The following is a 16,644-nucleotide window of genomic DNA, read 5'->3' as shown; positions in this document are numbered from 1 at the left end:
TATGATTTGGTCAGATTATCCGACTTGACTCTACGTCCACCTGCTGCTTCTATCAGGCCTCTCTTTAAGTATTAAATCACCTGGACATCTCTGAGGCGTCGACCCTTTACAAGCGACACAAAAACACTTTTGTAGTTTTGTACTGTTTGGGCGTCAGACATGGCGGCGTCTGCTCGCCCGCCCGCTCGCTCGGCCTTTTTCTTTTTCTTGTAAAGTGTTTGCTAGCAGAGTTACACCTTTATTTTTTTGTACCAACGTCTCGATGCCTTATTTCGGAATCGGCTTCAGTTCCTCTGTGACGTGGTGAGCTGGCTCACTGTCATGATTGTACGCGTTGATGAAAACTTTTTCTAGCTCAGTAATTTATTGTTTGTGTTTTTTTTGTTTTTTTTTCGTCCTCGTGGAGAAAAGTCACTGAACAGCGCCGCTCTCGTCCTTTCAGGAACGTTTCCCTCCTTTAAAGGTGGATGTATTTTTTTTTTCTTGTTTTTTTTTTAGATCTTGCATAAAAGGACGTGGATGTGTGGGATTGTTTGAACATTATAGTGTAGAAGTGTTCAGTGTTGTAGAAGCTGTAGGTTTAACAGGAACGTGTTCACATGGATCTGTGCTTAGAAACGAGGAAACGCTGACACCTTGTGGTCGCTCTAGGTAGTGTCTCTCTCTCTCTCTCTCTCTCTCTCTCTCTCTCTCTCTCTCTCTCTCTCTCTCTCTCTCTCTCTCTCTCTCTCTAGGTGTAGACTTGCCAAGAAAAGTAGAAACTTTCTATTATTATTTTTTTTTTCAAATACGATTAAGAATCAGACGTTACAGTTTACTGCCATTATTTTAGAACTCTGTGAACATGTTTTATGATATATATATTTAACTCTAAAACTAATCCAGGTGTTTTTTTTTTTGTTGTTGTTATTTTTTGGATAATAGTTTGAACATGGTCTTTAAAATGTCTTTGTAGGACATTGTCGAAGAGGAGTGGAGCTGAAACAATACAACTTTTATCTTCATTGATTTCCAGCGTCTTGTTTTCTTGTGTCTTTCAAAGTGAGCGTGTGAGGAAGAGGCCGACGGTGCGGTTCCTCTCAGCGAACTGAGTCAAACCTGAACGAGGCAGAGAGATTTCATGAGCGTGCAGACGTCCTCTCTGCAGAATAGAATGACAGCTCGGTTCTTGAACTGAACTTTAAGACGACAAATTCCTAAAAGAGTCGTCGTCGCATCGTGGGCAGTGTAGGATCCAGTGTTTCTGGAGCTCGACTCATTCCAACAAATACGAGTTCTCCTCCCGTGCAAATAAATGCATTTAAACATCAGATAAACATGTTTAGATATATTTTCAGAATCCTTAAAGACTGTTTTAAATATCCTGGGTGCTGTATGAAAAGCAAAAGTTTCTTCTCCTAGCTGTCAGTGAACGGCATCTTTTGCTTTTAACATCTTTATTTAAAAATACTCAGGGGCAGGAAAACACCACCAAACCACAAATAATCATTTGAGATTTCAGATTAATGATAAATAAAAGCACTGATCTTCAGACTGGAGTCAGATTATTACTGCATCGATCGTAGAAAGAACAAGAAGAGGATCATCTCTGAACTGAGAGAGTTTCTATCAGTCTGATTTGAAAGAAAGAAAATATCAGAATAAAGCTGCACCCTGATTTATCTACACTACTCAGCAGATCATTAATTTAACTCAAATCTCGCTCAGAAATCAGCTTGAATGTTTTGTCTTTACAAGAAACAGACAAGAATCATCAAGTTCTTGAAGTTCATTCACTTCAAATGTAAACGGGAACATCTTCTCTATTTGTAAAGCCTAAAAACATCAGTGCATCTATTCGCAGTATAGATTATTTTACCACATCATATCAGGTTCAGTGCTGTGACTGAGCTGTTGTTTATCACTTCAATCTGCAAGTCAGTGTTTTTATTTCTCTGTAATCTGAAATGGTTCAGTGGTGATTTCCTGCCCCTGAAGTGTTTTCAAATTAAGATTTTAAAAGCAAAAGATTCCAGCAGGGAGAAGAAACTCAGCATTTATTTTTCATACAACACATAATCCTTAAAACAGTCTTTAAGGATTCTGAAAATACATTTGCTTTTGGTTGGATTTAAAAGAATCACTGGTTAATTGAACCAGCTTTTAGACATTAGTCTGGTTTAAAAGCTTGATAAATAAATTAATCGTTTAAGGAAAGAGAATACTTTATCTGGGTTTGGAGTCTTTTTCTGCAGCTCTACAAGCTTTTATTATAAAATCCAAACCAGTTCTCTGTTAGTTCACATGCAGGTGAATCAGTCTGCGCTCTGGCCGCAGGGAGGCGCTGGAGAGCAGCAGCAGGACTCCGCATGTGATTGGTCCGTTCGTGCCTAATAAACTTCTGTCTGTTCATGTTGTGGTTCGTTCTGAGGCAGCAGGTCAGACTGCTGCGCCTCTCAGAGCTTCACACCTTTAAACACTTTGGTTTGATGGAACCTCGTTCGTCCTTCACTGCGCGTAAAGATTAGAAACCCAAACCTGTCCACATCATGTGCAGCAGTTTGTTAGTGAAAACTCTGGAGGACCTGAGTCTGGATTCGGGGTATGCGGCCGGAGAGCCCTGCCCGTCCCTCAGCCTGTCCTCCTCCGGGAGGTCCCGGCGGTCTCCGCCGCACACGAGCACTCCTCACCGGGGTTCCTGGTGGCAGCGCGCCGGCTCCCCGTACAGCCGGAACGGCAGCTGGGACACGGTGAGCACGCTGCCGGAGGACGCGGCGGACGTCCTGGCCAGGTGTCCCTGCCTGCCGGAGCTGGAGGAGTACCCCTGGACCGACGCCGAGCTGCGGGAAGTCGTGCGTAAAGTGTCCGGCTCGGACGCGTCGTTCACGCTGGAGGCGGTGCACCGGCTGTCCGTGCTGCTCCGGAGGGCTCTGCTGCGGATCTCCCGGGAGGCGCAGCGGCTGAGCGAGCTCCACGGGCGGTGCACGCGCCTGGAGGTGCAGAGCGCCGTCAGGCTGGTGCTGAGCTGGGCTCTGTCCGAGCAGTGCATCTCCTCCGCAGTGAAGGCGGCGTCTCTGCACTGCATGAGCTCCGGGGACACCGCGCGTCAGCGGGGCAAGTCCGCGCGCTGCGGCCTCGCGCTCTCCGTGGGCCGCTTCTTCAGGTGGATGGTGGAGACGCGCGTGTCAGTGCGCGTCCACGAGTACGCCGCCGTGTGCCTGACGGCGTGCGTGGAAAGTCTGGCTGAAGAGGTGACCGGACGGGCGCTGCGGGCCGCGGCCGCCGAGGAGGAGCAGGGACGGGGCGAAGGAGTCACCTGGAGCCCGGTGAGCGCGGAGCTGCTGGAGGGAGCCGTGAACAACGACGCGGAGCTGTGGGGGCTGCTGCAGGTCTACGAGCATCTGATGTGCGGCAAAAACGCAAACGGTGAGTTCAGACTACTTATCAAAGTTACTTTAATGAAGCAGGAGCTGAAGAAAAGAGGAACATCAACAAAAACATGAGGATGAGAGTTCAGGCTCTGAGCTCTGACAGATTTGGGGTCAAACAGATTCATAGAAACTCTTTACAGGGGTCAAAGGTCACATGTTCAGAGAGCATCTTCTCCTCTTCTCTTATCTCTCACATCTGTAAGAAGGTTGATCCTGTGATAAGTGAAGTTTTTAAGGTTCATCCACTAAGAATGCAAACAGGATCATGGAGATCAGTGTGTTTATTTCTCTGTAATCTCACATCTAAAATGATCATTTGAGGTTTAGTGGTGATTTCCTGCCCCTGAACATTTTAAAATTAAACAGAAGATGGTGTTAACTGACAGAAAAAGGCTTTTATTTAACACACATACTGAAAACTCATCTTCTGGAAGAGTTGAAGGACTTTCTGGCTGGATTTAAAAACATCGCCGGCTAATTGAACCAGTGTCCTCGCTTTTTTTGTCTCCTGCAAAGATGAAAACCAAACCAGCCTCTGCAACATTTCTTTGATCCATTCTCGACAATATCCTCACCTGGACTCATGGTTTTCTTTGAGACGTTTCATCCCAGCAGCTTCTTCAGGTCTAAACTCGGTTCTTACTTGGATGAGGGGTGAATCGTCTGCTAGAACTAGTCCAGTTGTCCTTGTTTCAGCTCAGTATTTTCGATAAACCAGGACCTGGAGGACTGAGAACCGTCACAGACGTAAAGCACGAGAACAGCAGAGGCTCCGAGCCAATGGAGAAACTCTGAGTCCTCCTGCTCGGTCCCACCGTTCAAAGCTGGAGGCATTAGAGAGCAGACGAGTTAATGATGGCGACAATCTGCTGATAAGAGGAATAGAGAGCAACCGGAGGCTGAAGAAGAGGAAGTCTAGCAAACCTCTGAGACAGGAAACGAGCATTTTAGGTTAATAACAGACGGAAGTAGAAGATCCTCGGTCAGATAGTCTGGTTAGTTTGAAAGAAAATTAAGATTGAATGATACTGAATAAAGCCATGTTCAGGAAGTAGTTTGCATTTTTATTTATCTGATGTCTCGTGCTTTTTAAGTCTTACATCTGCGTGTCTCATATTCACACCTCGTCCCAGCCACCTCCTCTTTCCTCCTCCTCCACTGGAAGATAAATCTGTCCTCTGTGGACGTTGGGTCACTTTAAATGTGCAGGAATCAGAACGCTTCAGTAGAAACAGAGTAAAATGAGAACACACATACTCCTCCTGTCCTCCTCAAACGTGTGACTCTGGACTTCAGATGAAAACCAGTCCGGTGTGAGTGAATGAAACACAGACGCTGTTTCAGCTTCAGCTTCAGAGGATAAACACGGTAAACAAAGAGGCACCATGTTCCCCTGGCTGCTGCATGCTGGGATACGAGCTGCTGGAACCCCCTCCCCTCCTCCTCCTCCTCCTCCTCGTCCCATGAGAGCGAACAGGAAGAAGCAGCGGGTGAAGTGAAGGAGTGAGTGTTGTTACCCTCTGACCCGAGCCGGCGACACAACGGAGCTCTCTTTCCCGCCGCCAGAGCAAACACACGCTCCGCCGCGTGGCTCGGGTTTTAATCGTCATCCGAGGACCCGGCAGCCGGTTTGTTCTGAGAAACTGTTTCTGCAGCTCGTAATGTCACAGAGGTCAGAGGTTAAACTCGGCCCACCTCACCGTTTCTTCATACATTATTTGATAAAACAGAGTTTACCTAATGCCGTTCCCTGAGCTGAGCGCTGTTGTCTGGTTCTTTGTAACTCTAACATCTGCACGTCTCCTGTTCAAACTTTAATTTAAACATCTGTCTTTTCTGGTGAAGGATCAGGTTTAGTCTCTGTGGACGTCAGGTCCCTTTAAATGTGCAGGAATCATCAGTAGAAATAGGACCAACTCCATCTGTGTTTTCACTCTGTTTTCATGATGGCAGCAGACAGCTGATGACGCTTCATGTCTCTCCTCAGCTGTAATGAAGCCGTCTGTGTGGCTGGAGGGACGGGAGGCCCTGTTGTCCCCGCCCGGCCCCGCGTCCACGTCTCTAAAGCCAACAGCGTCCGTCCTCTCTGGCTCCGGCAGGTTTTAACCAGATTAGCCACAAAAACAGCGTCTTCCCGCCAAATTCTCTGTTGTTCTTTAGTTCTGCACGAGATGAGAGAGTTAAATCCGGCTGCTTTTGGTTTTTAGACACGTCGTCACCTTCATGTTACTGACTTTGTGTTTTATGCAGTCTTATTCTATTTATGTGTTTGTTGGTACAGGAAGAAAACATGAGCAGTTGCAGAAGAAACGTCTGACGTTTAATTTAAGCTTCATTCTCTAGATGTGCACCAGTAAAATGTTTATTAGTGTTTAGAATCGATGCTTTATGAAGACAGTAAAAAGAAAGCTGCTTCTTGTTGCTTCTGTTCACGCCTCACGTTGCAGATTAGTGAATGTTTGTGTTTCTGCTTCTGTCCATCACCACATGAAACCCCAGACTCCAGATAAACTTTGAAGTTTGAGCTGGTATTCAGGCTTCATCTCCATGGCAACGATAAGGTGGTGTTCTCTGCATCCTGATACCATGCACGTGATGGAAAAAATGAAATCAGACCAGAACCACCTTCCTCCTCCATGTCTCTGTGGTCCAGTTCTGATGTGTCCATCAGAGGTCAGAGGTCAGAGGTCAGAGGTCGGCATGGACACCCTGACTGGTCTGAGATCCACTGAGTGTTCTGTCCTTTCTATCAGAACCAACATCAACGTCTTCATCAGTCAGAGCTCCAGTAGCGTTTCTGAATCACAACCACACTGGTCAGACTCCTTGGTCCAGGACCCTAGTTCTGCCCCCCTTTCTTTGGACCTCTGTAGACCTGGAACAAGAGCTGCAGTTCTGGAGATGTTCTGACCCCGTCGTCTAAGCCATCAGAGCTTAGTCCTTTAGTCTTAACGTCTCTAAAATCCTTCCACTGGAACATTTTTAAATTCTTCTAAAATCAACTTTGAGGAGATTTAATGACGGATGCATTTTGAAAGCAGACCCCCTGCTGACCTGGAGACGTTCTAGAGAAGCAACACGACCAAGAAATAAAAGCATGAAGAGCTCTCTCTTAAACTGACTGGACTGTGTTCGTGTGGAGCCTTCAGTGTCGTGTTAATATGTGAAACCTGATGAAGGAACTGTTCATCTGAGTGTTTACATCTGACACATACAGGAAGTGTTGATCATTTATCTTTTAATACGTTTAGTTTGCTGCACGTTTCTGTTCATCTGCATCGTCTGACTGAGCTCTGAGTTTGAGCTTCTCTCCTGCAGGACGCTCAAAGCATCGTGCAACAAAGTTTGGATCTTTCCAGAATGTAGAGAGCTCCATAGACTGGAGGAGCTTTCAGTTTTATTACCCGTCTCCCTGTAGTGGTTTCTAGAACCTGTGTGAAGTCTGCAGAGTTAAGTTTTCTGTGTGGGTCCTTTCCAGAAGTCTGTGAAGGTTCATTAAGATCTGGTTTATCCAAAAAATAAGCTGAAACAAGGACAACTGGACGTGTTTCTTGAAGATGTTTCATCCAAGTAACTTCTTCAGTTTTAAAGGTCTTGCAGAAGGCTTTATTTTCATTATTACTTCTTCACCTTGAGAACCAGTTCACTCTGGTTCCGTCTCCATCTGATAAACCTTTAATTTGAGTCTCAGTCTTTGTGTAAATCATACATTTTAAGACGAGAAATCAGACGTGCTTACTTCTTTTCAGCTTAATCTTCAGGGTTTTATTTGCACTGATCCCGACCTCCACCACAAACACACACAAACACAAACATTCACCTCCTCAGCCCTCTGTGCTCCTGTTGTCCTCCCCCAGACACTTGCAGCATTATTCCAGGCAGCAGAAAAGGCCTGTTGTTTTCCAGGACCGGTGACTAACTCACATACAGTGCAGCCAGTCTTTCTCTGAGGATGCGGTCGCAGGCTTGGGGGTTGTTAAGCGAGGCTTTTTATTCGGCTGCAGGTTACAGCCGAGGGAAATGACTTAATGATTGTGGATGTAGGCAGGGCAGTGTGTGTGTGTGTGTGTGTGTGTGTGTGTGTGTGTGGACTACACAGGTAGGGATTAGAAAACAGTGATTTGTGCTTTGTCCGCTGCAGACTGGTCTCCTGTTGTGAAGTCATGAATAGATGCCTGTTCACCGTCGCTCCTGTCCGTAAACACAGCGGAGTAATCGGCACCAATTATCTGCAGCACACACTTCTCATTTAACGGACAAGAGGCGGCTTTCAGAAAGGTCCAGATGATCAATCTGTTCAGGCTGATAAACGTCCTTTGTTTACCTCCACTTCACCCTAAAGGTGTTGCACCGGGGGGTGGAGGTCAGGTCGGTCCAGTCCTCCCACAGAGAACCAGGAGATGAAGTTGGTTTGTGTGTGCAGGCTTTGGATAAACATGAGCTACTGATAAAAATTTAATTTAATTTAATTTAATTTTGGGATTAATTAGTTTCATCACTCCAGGAAACATCTCCCCAAACGTCTGCATGCTGCTCCATCTTTCTTCATGCATGGCTGTTGTGCATGTCAGAGGTTAGGGGTTGTTCTTCGGCTGCAGGAGCTCCAGTATTTTATTTTTTTTGCAGACTGTTCTCACTGATGCTGGTTCCATTGTGTGGAAGATCAGGAGTCAGCAAATCCTCCATTCACTGGGACACAATGGACGGGGCTGGGGGGGTGAGGTGAGGGGGGCGCTTTTCAAAAAACGTGGCCGGGTGGTTTTCAGGGTCTGTGCATCAAACACGTGATAAAGTTTGCTCAGTGACCGTTGGGATGATTAATCTCTTTTAGATTTAGTTTTTTTTAACAACCTCAGAGCAGGCCAAGACATCGCTGCAATGTGACTCTATAAACAGCACAGTTAGGTTCTTACCACGTGTGCAACAGATAGTTCTCGTCTAAATGTGAAGGATTAAGAAGCTACAACACCGTCCAGAACGAGAAGAGACGACGGGAAGTGATTGAGTTTGATGCAACAAAGCAAAGAGACAACAAGAGTCTGACCTCACACAGTCTGCAGATTCCTGTGCTGGAATATTGAGAGTTTCCACCTTGATGTAGGCCGTCCCCCCCGCAGATGTCAGAGAGGAGGTTTATGGATGTAGTGTAGGACGTCATGAAGGTAGCTGGTGTGAAAGAAGAGGACACAGAGGATAGGAAGAGATGGAAGCCGATGGAAGGGAACAGCCGACGGGAGAAGAAGAAGAAGAAGGAGAAGCACTGAATGTTCAGGTTCAGACGATCTTCAGAGGAACATGAATGTCTCTGAATATGTTATTAAAACACAGATCTGGCAGTTTAATGGTGGCGACAAACGTAATTTGGTTTTATCTTCTGGGGAAAATTGAGATATTTAATTCAGTCCATAGTGTCCTATGCACAGTAACACATTTCCTGAACAATGAATGTCTTCCTTTGCCGTCCACACTGAACGTGTTCCCTAGATTCTCTTAAACTCTAAGAGGTTTAAATGTGTGTGTCTGTTTCCAGGTGAGCTGTCGCTGCCGGCCCACGTCAGCCCGTACGCCAAGGCTCCCAAGGACCTGATGGAGAGCAGGGAGGATGCTTACATCCAGCTGGAGCTGAGGACGCTGGAGCAGGCGCTGCTCGCCACCTGTGTGGGCAGCATCGCTGAGCTCAGTGAGTGTTCGAGTGTGTGTTACCACCGCCGTCGTCACAGTCGACTCTTGTTGTGTGTGTGTTTGTTTAAACTGTGACCGGCGTCGTGCTCCTGGGACACGTCGTTAGGCCTCGGTTACAACCTGTGGCTTGTGTCCAGAAAACAAGGGCACCTTCACACCATGGTCCTCCAGCCCCCCCACCCCCACCTCCTCCCGTTACTGAAGGAAAAGAAAAGTCTTTGTTCACGTCAGTTTATGGACCGTCTGACGACACGTTTACTCACCATGTTCTGGATGTTTCTCTATAAATTCAGCCACGTCAGTTCAGCTTTAGCGTTTTATAGCTGTTTGGAGAAAAGACACGAAGCTCCTCCTGAAAGCAGCAGAAGTAAACGTCTGATTGAATCTGCAGAGGCTCTGGCTGACGATGCTTCCCGTCTTCCTGCAGGTGATCTGGTCTCTCGAGCGATGCACCACATGCAGCGCCTGCGCAGCTCCAGCCCCTCCATCCACCCCGCCACCTCAGCCAATCCACCGTCGGTCTCCTGGGCCCCGGACGCTCTCCGCACCCTCTACTACTTCCTGTCCAGCCCACAGATGGAGTCTCTGGAGAACCCCAACCTGGAGCCTCCGGCCATGACGCTGAGCAGAGAGAGGTGAGTGAGTGGGTGGGACGTCCTGCACTGACCTGGTGTCTTTTATCCAGGTTATCTTCTAATCTGCATTTTTAACGTCCGTCCAGGCCGTTCCTGCTCCTCCCTCCTCTCATGGAGTGGATCCGGGTCGCCGTGGTGCACGCCGAGCATCGCCGCAGCCTATTGGTGGACAGCGATGATGTCAGACAGACAGCCAGGCAGCTCCTCCCAGGACTGGACTGTGAGCCCAGACAGCTGAGGTAGGACGCTGAAGCATGATGCATGTAGTCCTCTGTGTTCCTGCAGGTCTTTAAATAGTTTGAAACCTCTTCCAGAAAGAACTTAGGAGGCACTGAAGTGTTTATTTCATGTCTGCATATTATTTATTTCCTCCTTTAGCAGGTCTCTTTTATTTTATTTTGCTTTAAACAACATGAAATCCTCCATGTGTTGCTTCTTGTCTAGTTAACATCTCCAGAGGATGTTCTGACCGTCCTGCAGCTGCTGGCTGAGCCTAGCATCCCTTATGTGTCTGCTCTGTCTCATTAATAAGTTCCTGACTCTCCGGTGGATCACGTAGGAACAGTTCCTGTGAATCTTTCTCCGTCCGTTCCTCTGCAGGTCCGACTGCTCTTTCCTGTCCTTTAAATCCCTCAACGCTGAAGCCGCTTCGGCCAAGTTCCAGCTGGACTTGGGCTTCAGGATGCTGTCCTGCGGCCGAGCAGATCTGGTCCATCAGGCCACACGGCTGCTGGGACCAGAGGGAGTTAACACCATGGACGACCAGGTGAGGCCTGGCTGTCTGATACCAGTTACTGTCATTAGGATCAGTCTGAATCATATGGATTTAATGAAGAGTTGGAACAAACTGTGAAGAGCACGAGTCCAGACGGTTGCAGCTCGGTTACATCAAGTTCAAATGTCACCAGGGGAAGATGAAGGTTGCTTTAGCTTTTGTACAGTTAGACGATGTGGTGACACGTCATGCATCTTTATATTAAGTCGGATTTCCAAAGGATGAAGATTTAAACCCAGAACACCTGGTGTGGATATAAAAGTAGTTTTATTTTTTTGTCATTGCTCTAAATCTTTCTGTATTTGTTTATTTAAATAACACACAGTTTCCCATGTGTTCCTGCAGGGCATGACTCCTCTCATGTACGCCTCCGCGGCCGGAGACGAAGCTCTGGTGCAGATGCTGGTGGAGGCCGGAGCTCACCTGGACCTGCAGGTAAAAAACCACAGCAGCAGATTCAGCTGATCTTCGGCTCGGCCGCTTTTATCACTGAGCTCAAATCTGTGTCTGTGTCTATGTTCAGGTCCCCGGCTGCTCCGCCAGACATCCGTCCGTTCACCCCGGCAGCCGGCGCTGGGTGGCGCTAACGTTTGCCGTGCTGCACGGTCACCTGTCGGTGGCTCAGGTGAGTGCATTTGCATTAATTTACAGACTTTTAAGTAATAAATTAAATAAAGAATTTCACGAACTTGAGTGAAATTTACAGAAACAGGAATCATTTTGCAGGATGATTAAAGATTCAAGATGTTTATTGTCATGTCATCGTGCTGTTTAGATCATACAGTGGAACTCTTACTTTGCAGGTATCCCTCACTAACGAAACTAAATAAATAATAAAATAAATAAAGGAAATATAAAACCACAAAATATAATAAGGTAAATAAAAAAAATAAGGTGCAAGAGAAATCTGTTAAATTAAACGGTAAAAAGCAAACATTGTGGGGGAAAGTTGTTCTGGAGTCTCTCTGACTCTAACAAACATCTGCTGGGCTAAAATCATTTGGGCGGGGCTCAGTGTGGAGTAACAGTTATGTGTGTAGTAATCTGACTGGTTGGAGGACTGTCTGATTCCAAATTCCATACGCAGCGACTCGGATTAATGTTGAGATCTTCTGACGGTGTTTTGTCTTCATGGAGGCAGCTGCTGCTCGAGGCCGGAGCAGACGTGGAAGGTGGAGCGCTGCTGGACGGTCATGAGAGCTCGGCTGAGACGCCGCTGCAGATGGCTGCTGCTGCAGGTGTGTGTTTGAAACCAGGCGTTTCTGATCTCTCCATCATTTACTTCTTTAATACAGACGAGAGTGTTTTATTTACCTGAAGCTAATAAACTAAAGCTGTCAGATAAATGTAGAGGAGTTAAAAGTGGTGGAGGATAGATTTACTGTGATACTCTCTTCTTCTCTGTGTCTAAGGCTACTATGAGATGGTCAGCCTGCTGCTTGACCACGGGGCTGACTCTCTGCTCAGAGTGCATCATGGGAACTCCCTGACGTCACCGCTGTATGAAGACATGAACTGCTTCAGTTACGCAGCAGCACATGGACACAGGTGAGGATCAACCTCGGATCAGTCTCACCGTTCTCTAGTTTCTGCTCCACGCTGACCACCAGCTCTCGTCCGTCCTCAGAAACGTCCTCAGGAGGCTGCTGCTTCAGCCTCAGCACAGGAAGGAGGACATCCTGTCTCTGGAGGAGATCCTGGCTGAAGGAGTCGAGGAGGAGAAGGTGGGGAAACCTCCGGCGGCTGACTCCTCGGGGGTCGTTCCCAGGCTGTGTAAGGCTAGGATGAAAGCCCTGCAGCAGGCGGCCTACTACAGCGCCGAGCACGGATACCTGGACGTAACCATGGAGCTCAGAGACATGGGTGAGCTCCTGAATCAAGCTGAGGAAACAAACATTCACTCGTAGATCGTTATTATTTAATCTAAGCATACAATATAGACATACTGGATACACACTGCAGAGAATATAGCTTAAGATACATCATAAATGATCCTGAGAACAGATTAAAGTAGACCTTTTCCCCACTAATATTAAAGATGAGCATTTTATTCAAAGAGACTAAGAGCCCTGTAAATATGAGGGACAGTGGACCATGACATTACCCACAATCCTCTCTGCTCCACTCTGTCATGCTGTCATTTTAAACTGGAGAAGCTACGTGCAGGTAAACTTTAAATTTCACACTCGGCATGTCAACATTTCTTCTTATGTCTCACTATTTCATCAAACTCAAAATACAACTGATAACAAACATATCTGATGTTGTTTTTATTACATGTTGAGGTCCTTTTGAGACTATCTCTATGATTCTACATCACCTATGTACCACATGGTGACTTGCCTGACAGAATCTGACCCCTGTGTCTCAAATGTATACATGGTTCCTTGCCTCCATCTAGTGGCGATCTAGTGGTACTGCAGATAGAGACCAGGGTCATAGAGACCAGGGTCATGCATATGGACTTTGAGCTATTCCTGATTTATTTAGTATTTTTAGGCTTCACCTCCCAGCACCTTAAGGCTTTACAGGGTAAATGTTCAAGCAGTAAATGCTTCACATTTCCACATTAGTTCAGTCCATCACTTTGTAAAACTACATTCACCGCTGCAACACGTCTCTCTGCTCTTGTCCAGGTGTTCCTTGGAGGCTCCACATCTGGCTGGAGTCTCTCCTCAGAGCCCAGCAGCTGAGCAGGGACGAAGTGACTGTCTCTCTCCTGGCAGAGTTCCCCTCCATCCGGAAGGAGGACTACAGCTCTGAGCTGCTCTCTGCAGGGATACCGCTCATGTTCAGCATGTTGGAGAGCAGCAAGGTACGGATCAACTCCTCTTCATTAGTGTGGTCTTCATTAGTCTCTGAGGTTTACTTTTAACTTGTGTTAGATCACGAGAGGGTGAAAAGTTATATGGGTTAAAATGCCGACTGCTGAACTATTACTGCAGCATTTTTACTCATTTTCTATTTCTCAGTATGGACATTTCTTACAGTTCTTCTTCTTCCGCAAAAAAACAGCCAAACTCATAATAACCCACAGCTGTTTATAGTGTTTTTGGTTTCTCACCTCGAAAACAAATTAATGTTCTAATAAATGAGAGACAGATTAAAGGACCCATGTGTAGGATTTAGTGACCTCTAGTGGTGAATTTGCAGATTACAACCAACTGAATTCTCCCCCCTCATCACCATAGTCTAGGAAAGGGATAAAAATAGAAATAGAGTGATTTTAAACTGTAAATACATCAGTTAATTTCTTGATCATATATTATGTTACGTCAGTCTTTTGTCCCATTTCCCCTGAAGGACTACGTGGTGATGAAGCGGCTGGCGTCCGTCTTGTCCCACTGCTACGGCTGCTCTCCGGTTCCTCCAGTCCCGCCCATGGACACGTCTCTGTCCACACAGCTGGGTAACTAATCGCTCCCGTCCAGCGTCGCCTCTCGTTTTCTAAACGCAGGAAGGTTGACGTGGTCGTCTCTGTCCTCAGATATCCACTTCCTGAACAATAAGGAGATGTCGGACGTGACGTTCGTGGTGGACGGGCGTCCGTTCTTCGCCCATCGGGTGCTGCTGATGTCGGCCTCTGAAAGGTCAAAGGTTTCCTAATTTCTATCTGATCGTCTTGTTTTATTTAACAGGTGCAGCATTTGTTCTAGCTTGGCTAGCAGATACTCACCTGTAATTAGAGGAAACTCCAGCGAAGGAGAACAAGTATTAAAATGTTAACATTTAATGAGCTATCCTTTTACAAAACATTGCATGAACAACAAGTCCAATATCAATGCATTGCTGGCGTCTGCTGGTTAGTTCTGGGTCTCAGTGTCTTGTTATGTCCACAACTCTGACTAAAACAGTGCGACCCCTAGTGGACTAGTAGGAATAGGTGGCAATTTAATTGAAAACTTGCAGTAAATGTCCTCAGACTTCGACATATCCAGAATTAGACCTTGTACCAGGTGAGTGTTCAACCTCACCTTCTTTTTTCCTCCCGACAGATTTCGGCGCATGCTCGTTGATTCCCCCGAAAACGTCATCCACATCAGCCACATGACCTACAGCACCTTCCAGGTTGGAGACGGCCCTCTGTCCTTTTTGTTTTCTGAGATGTGTCCCGTCCTCTGTCTGATCATGAAGTCATCATGTGTGTTTGTTTCTCTGCAGGTGATGATGAAGTCTCTCTACTGTGGAGGAACTGAGGGGCCGACCGTCTCCCACTCTGAGGCCATGAAGGTAAAATGCAGCTCTCACTGCACTGTTGTATCAGGAGATCTTCATTTAAACTATTTCATTTGACTTTTTTTTCCCTCTTCATAATTTTCTGTGTGTGTGTTTTAGGCAAATTCATATTTTTTCCATTATTTTGCACTTCTCCAATATACAGACCAAAAAAAATATTTTTATTCTATTTTTATTTATTTTCTTGGTCTATAAAATGGACAGTAACAGCTTACTCAAAACCTCTTGTAAATCCTCCAAATATTCACTTTACAGTATGACACGACAAAAAGGCAGCAGATCTGGAATCTGACAGTTTTTCTTTCCTCCCAAAGTTTAAATATTTTGCCTGAAACGATCAGCTGATGACCAAAATAGATTAAAATAATATAAAAGAATATTTACTGTGTCACCCTAAGAGTAGCAGTAGTAGCAAACAAGACTCATAACAAAGTTTTATTTGAATCCATTCAGCTGTGTGTAAATGAAACTGATCTCCAGGTGTGTCTTGGTGTCTTCTAGCTGCTGCCAGTGGCCTCTTTCTTCCAGCTGAGAGGTCTGCAGAGATGCTGCGAGAGGACGCTGTCCCAGAGTCTGACCCTGGACAACGCCGTCGGCATCTACCAGGCTGCAAAGGTACAAAAACACAAGCAGGGAGAGAAGAGCTTTTCTGTATTTTTCTTTTTTTTTTTTTTTTGCTGAGGTGTCTCTATGTCTATGGTGTCAAACATACGGCATAAAACTGTGATACTTAAAACATAAAATTTGAGTTTGACCTCTTTATATTTATATATAATGTAAATGAACAGATTATCTGGTTTTCTTCATAGCACCATGGAGGAGCGGAGCTCTGCAGGTTTTGTGAAGGGTTTTTCCTGCAGAACATGGATCAGCTCCTGGACAGGGAGGACTTCCACCGCCTGCTGCTGGGAGGCGTCAGTCAGGAGCTGCTCTGTCCAGGGACGAGCACCCGGTCTGGGCCAGGACATGGAGACCCGGACCCACGGGTCCTCCTGAGAGACCTGGAGGCTGCGCTGATCCAGAGGCTTTACAACCTCCACTCTGTGTGTCGAGAATAGAAACGCTGCAGAGCCGGACTGTGTTCATCTGGTATGTGTGTTTGGGAGTAGTAGCCATACTGTAGAACAGGTTAGCGTAGAAGAAGAATAGACTGCTGATATACTTCATCCTATTTATTAATCTTGACACAAGTAAAGACGAGGACAAGACGATCCCAAGTGATGCCAAAAATGTATTAATTGTTAAAGTAATATTTAAATGTGGTTGCAGTTTCCCCATCACTGTGACTTTTTTCTTACCAGTAACGAAACCTTTAGTTCTAATAAAACAATCATTACTGGGGTTCATCTATTTCAAGGTTTGACTTGAATTTTGTAAAATCAAGCTTTAAAAGAATCTTGATGTTACCTCAGAGCACTTGCTAAAAAAAATATATATTTAAAGCAGATTCTTGCTAAAAGTGATGATTTTTATACTTGAATTGTGGGAGACTGCACACGCTAATATCATCACTGCTCTCAAACATCAGTATGCACTTAAAATTTTTAACATTTTGAAAACATTCCAACTGAAGCTTGCAGATTTTATTGCCTAAAATAATATACACAGTATGTAATATGTTGTAAAATGAAATTTAAATTATTTACTTGGTTAAAAATCATCATCTCCTCCAATCAGAAAACCATTTAGATGACGTGGAACGATGAGGTAAACCGCTAGTTAGCCTAGCTATCATTATGCTACACATTTTCTAAAAAATAATTAATATTTCTTCTCACATAATCCTGTACGGACGCTTAATAGCATAACTTCAAAAGCAAAACAAGCGTTTTACTTTAGAGCAGCAGAAGATTATGAATTAGCTTAGCATAGGTTGAGCTAGCTAATGTGAGATGATTTGCAGTTG

General features: G+C 45.6%; 1 protein-coding gene across 1 annotated transcript; it reads left to right on the top strand.

Annotated features, from left to right (window-relative positions):
• The first annotated feature begins 2,123 nt into the window (after positions 1-2,123).
• LOC311485906 (ankyrin repeat and BTB/POZ domain-containing protein 2-like) lies at positions 2,124-16,359 on the top strand. Its single transcript, XM_084541593.1, has 17 exons — positions 2,124-3,405; positions 8,941-9,090; positions 9,520-9,727; positions 9,814-9,966; positions 10,328-10,493; positions 10,848-10,937; positions 11,026-11,127; positions 11,644-11,740; positions 11,915-12,050; positions 12,130-12,365; positions 13,139-13,317; positions 13,806-13,911; positions 13,990-14,092; positions 14,498-14,570; positions 14,664-14,732; positions 15,240-15,353; positions 15,548-16,359. The coding sequence occupies exons 1-17, from the start codon at positions 2,529-2,531 to the stop codon at positions 15,794-15,796; spliced, it is 3,108 nt and encodes a 1,035-aa protein (XP_084397719.1). The 5' UTR covers positions 2,124-2,528; the 3' UTR covers positions 15,797-16,359.
• The last annotated feature ends 285 nt before the right edge of the window (positions 16,360-16,644 follow it).

Source organism: Chelon labrosus (genome assembly GCF_963514085.1).
Source record: "Chelon labrosus genome assembly, chromosome: 3".
NCBI classification, from domain to species: domain Eukaryota; kingdom Metazoa; phylum Chordata; class Actinopteri; order Mugiliformes; family Mugilidae; genus Chelon; species Chelon labrosus.
The sequence above is the reverse complement of the archived record's forward strand: the minus strand, read 5'-3'. Positions and strand labels throughout refer to the sequence as shown.

Coding starts and splice junctions, on each gene's coding strand:
- LOC311485906 (XM_084541593.1), top strand. CDS start 2,529: ATGTGCAGCAGTTTGTTAGTGAAAACTCTGGAGGACCTGAGTCTGGAT. Junction 10,938..11,025: donor GAGCTCACCTGGACCTGCAG/GTAAAAAACCAC, acceptor GTCTATGTTCAG/GTCCCCGGCTGCTCCGCCAG. Junction 11,741..11,914: donor GCAGATGGCTGCTGCTGCAG/GTGTGTGTTTGA, acceptor TCTGTGTCTAAG/GCTACTATGAGATGGTCAGC.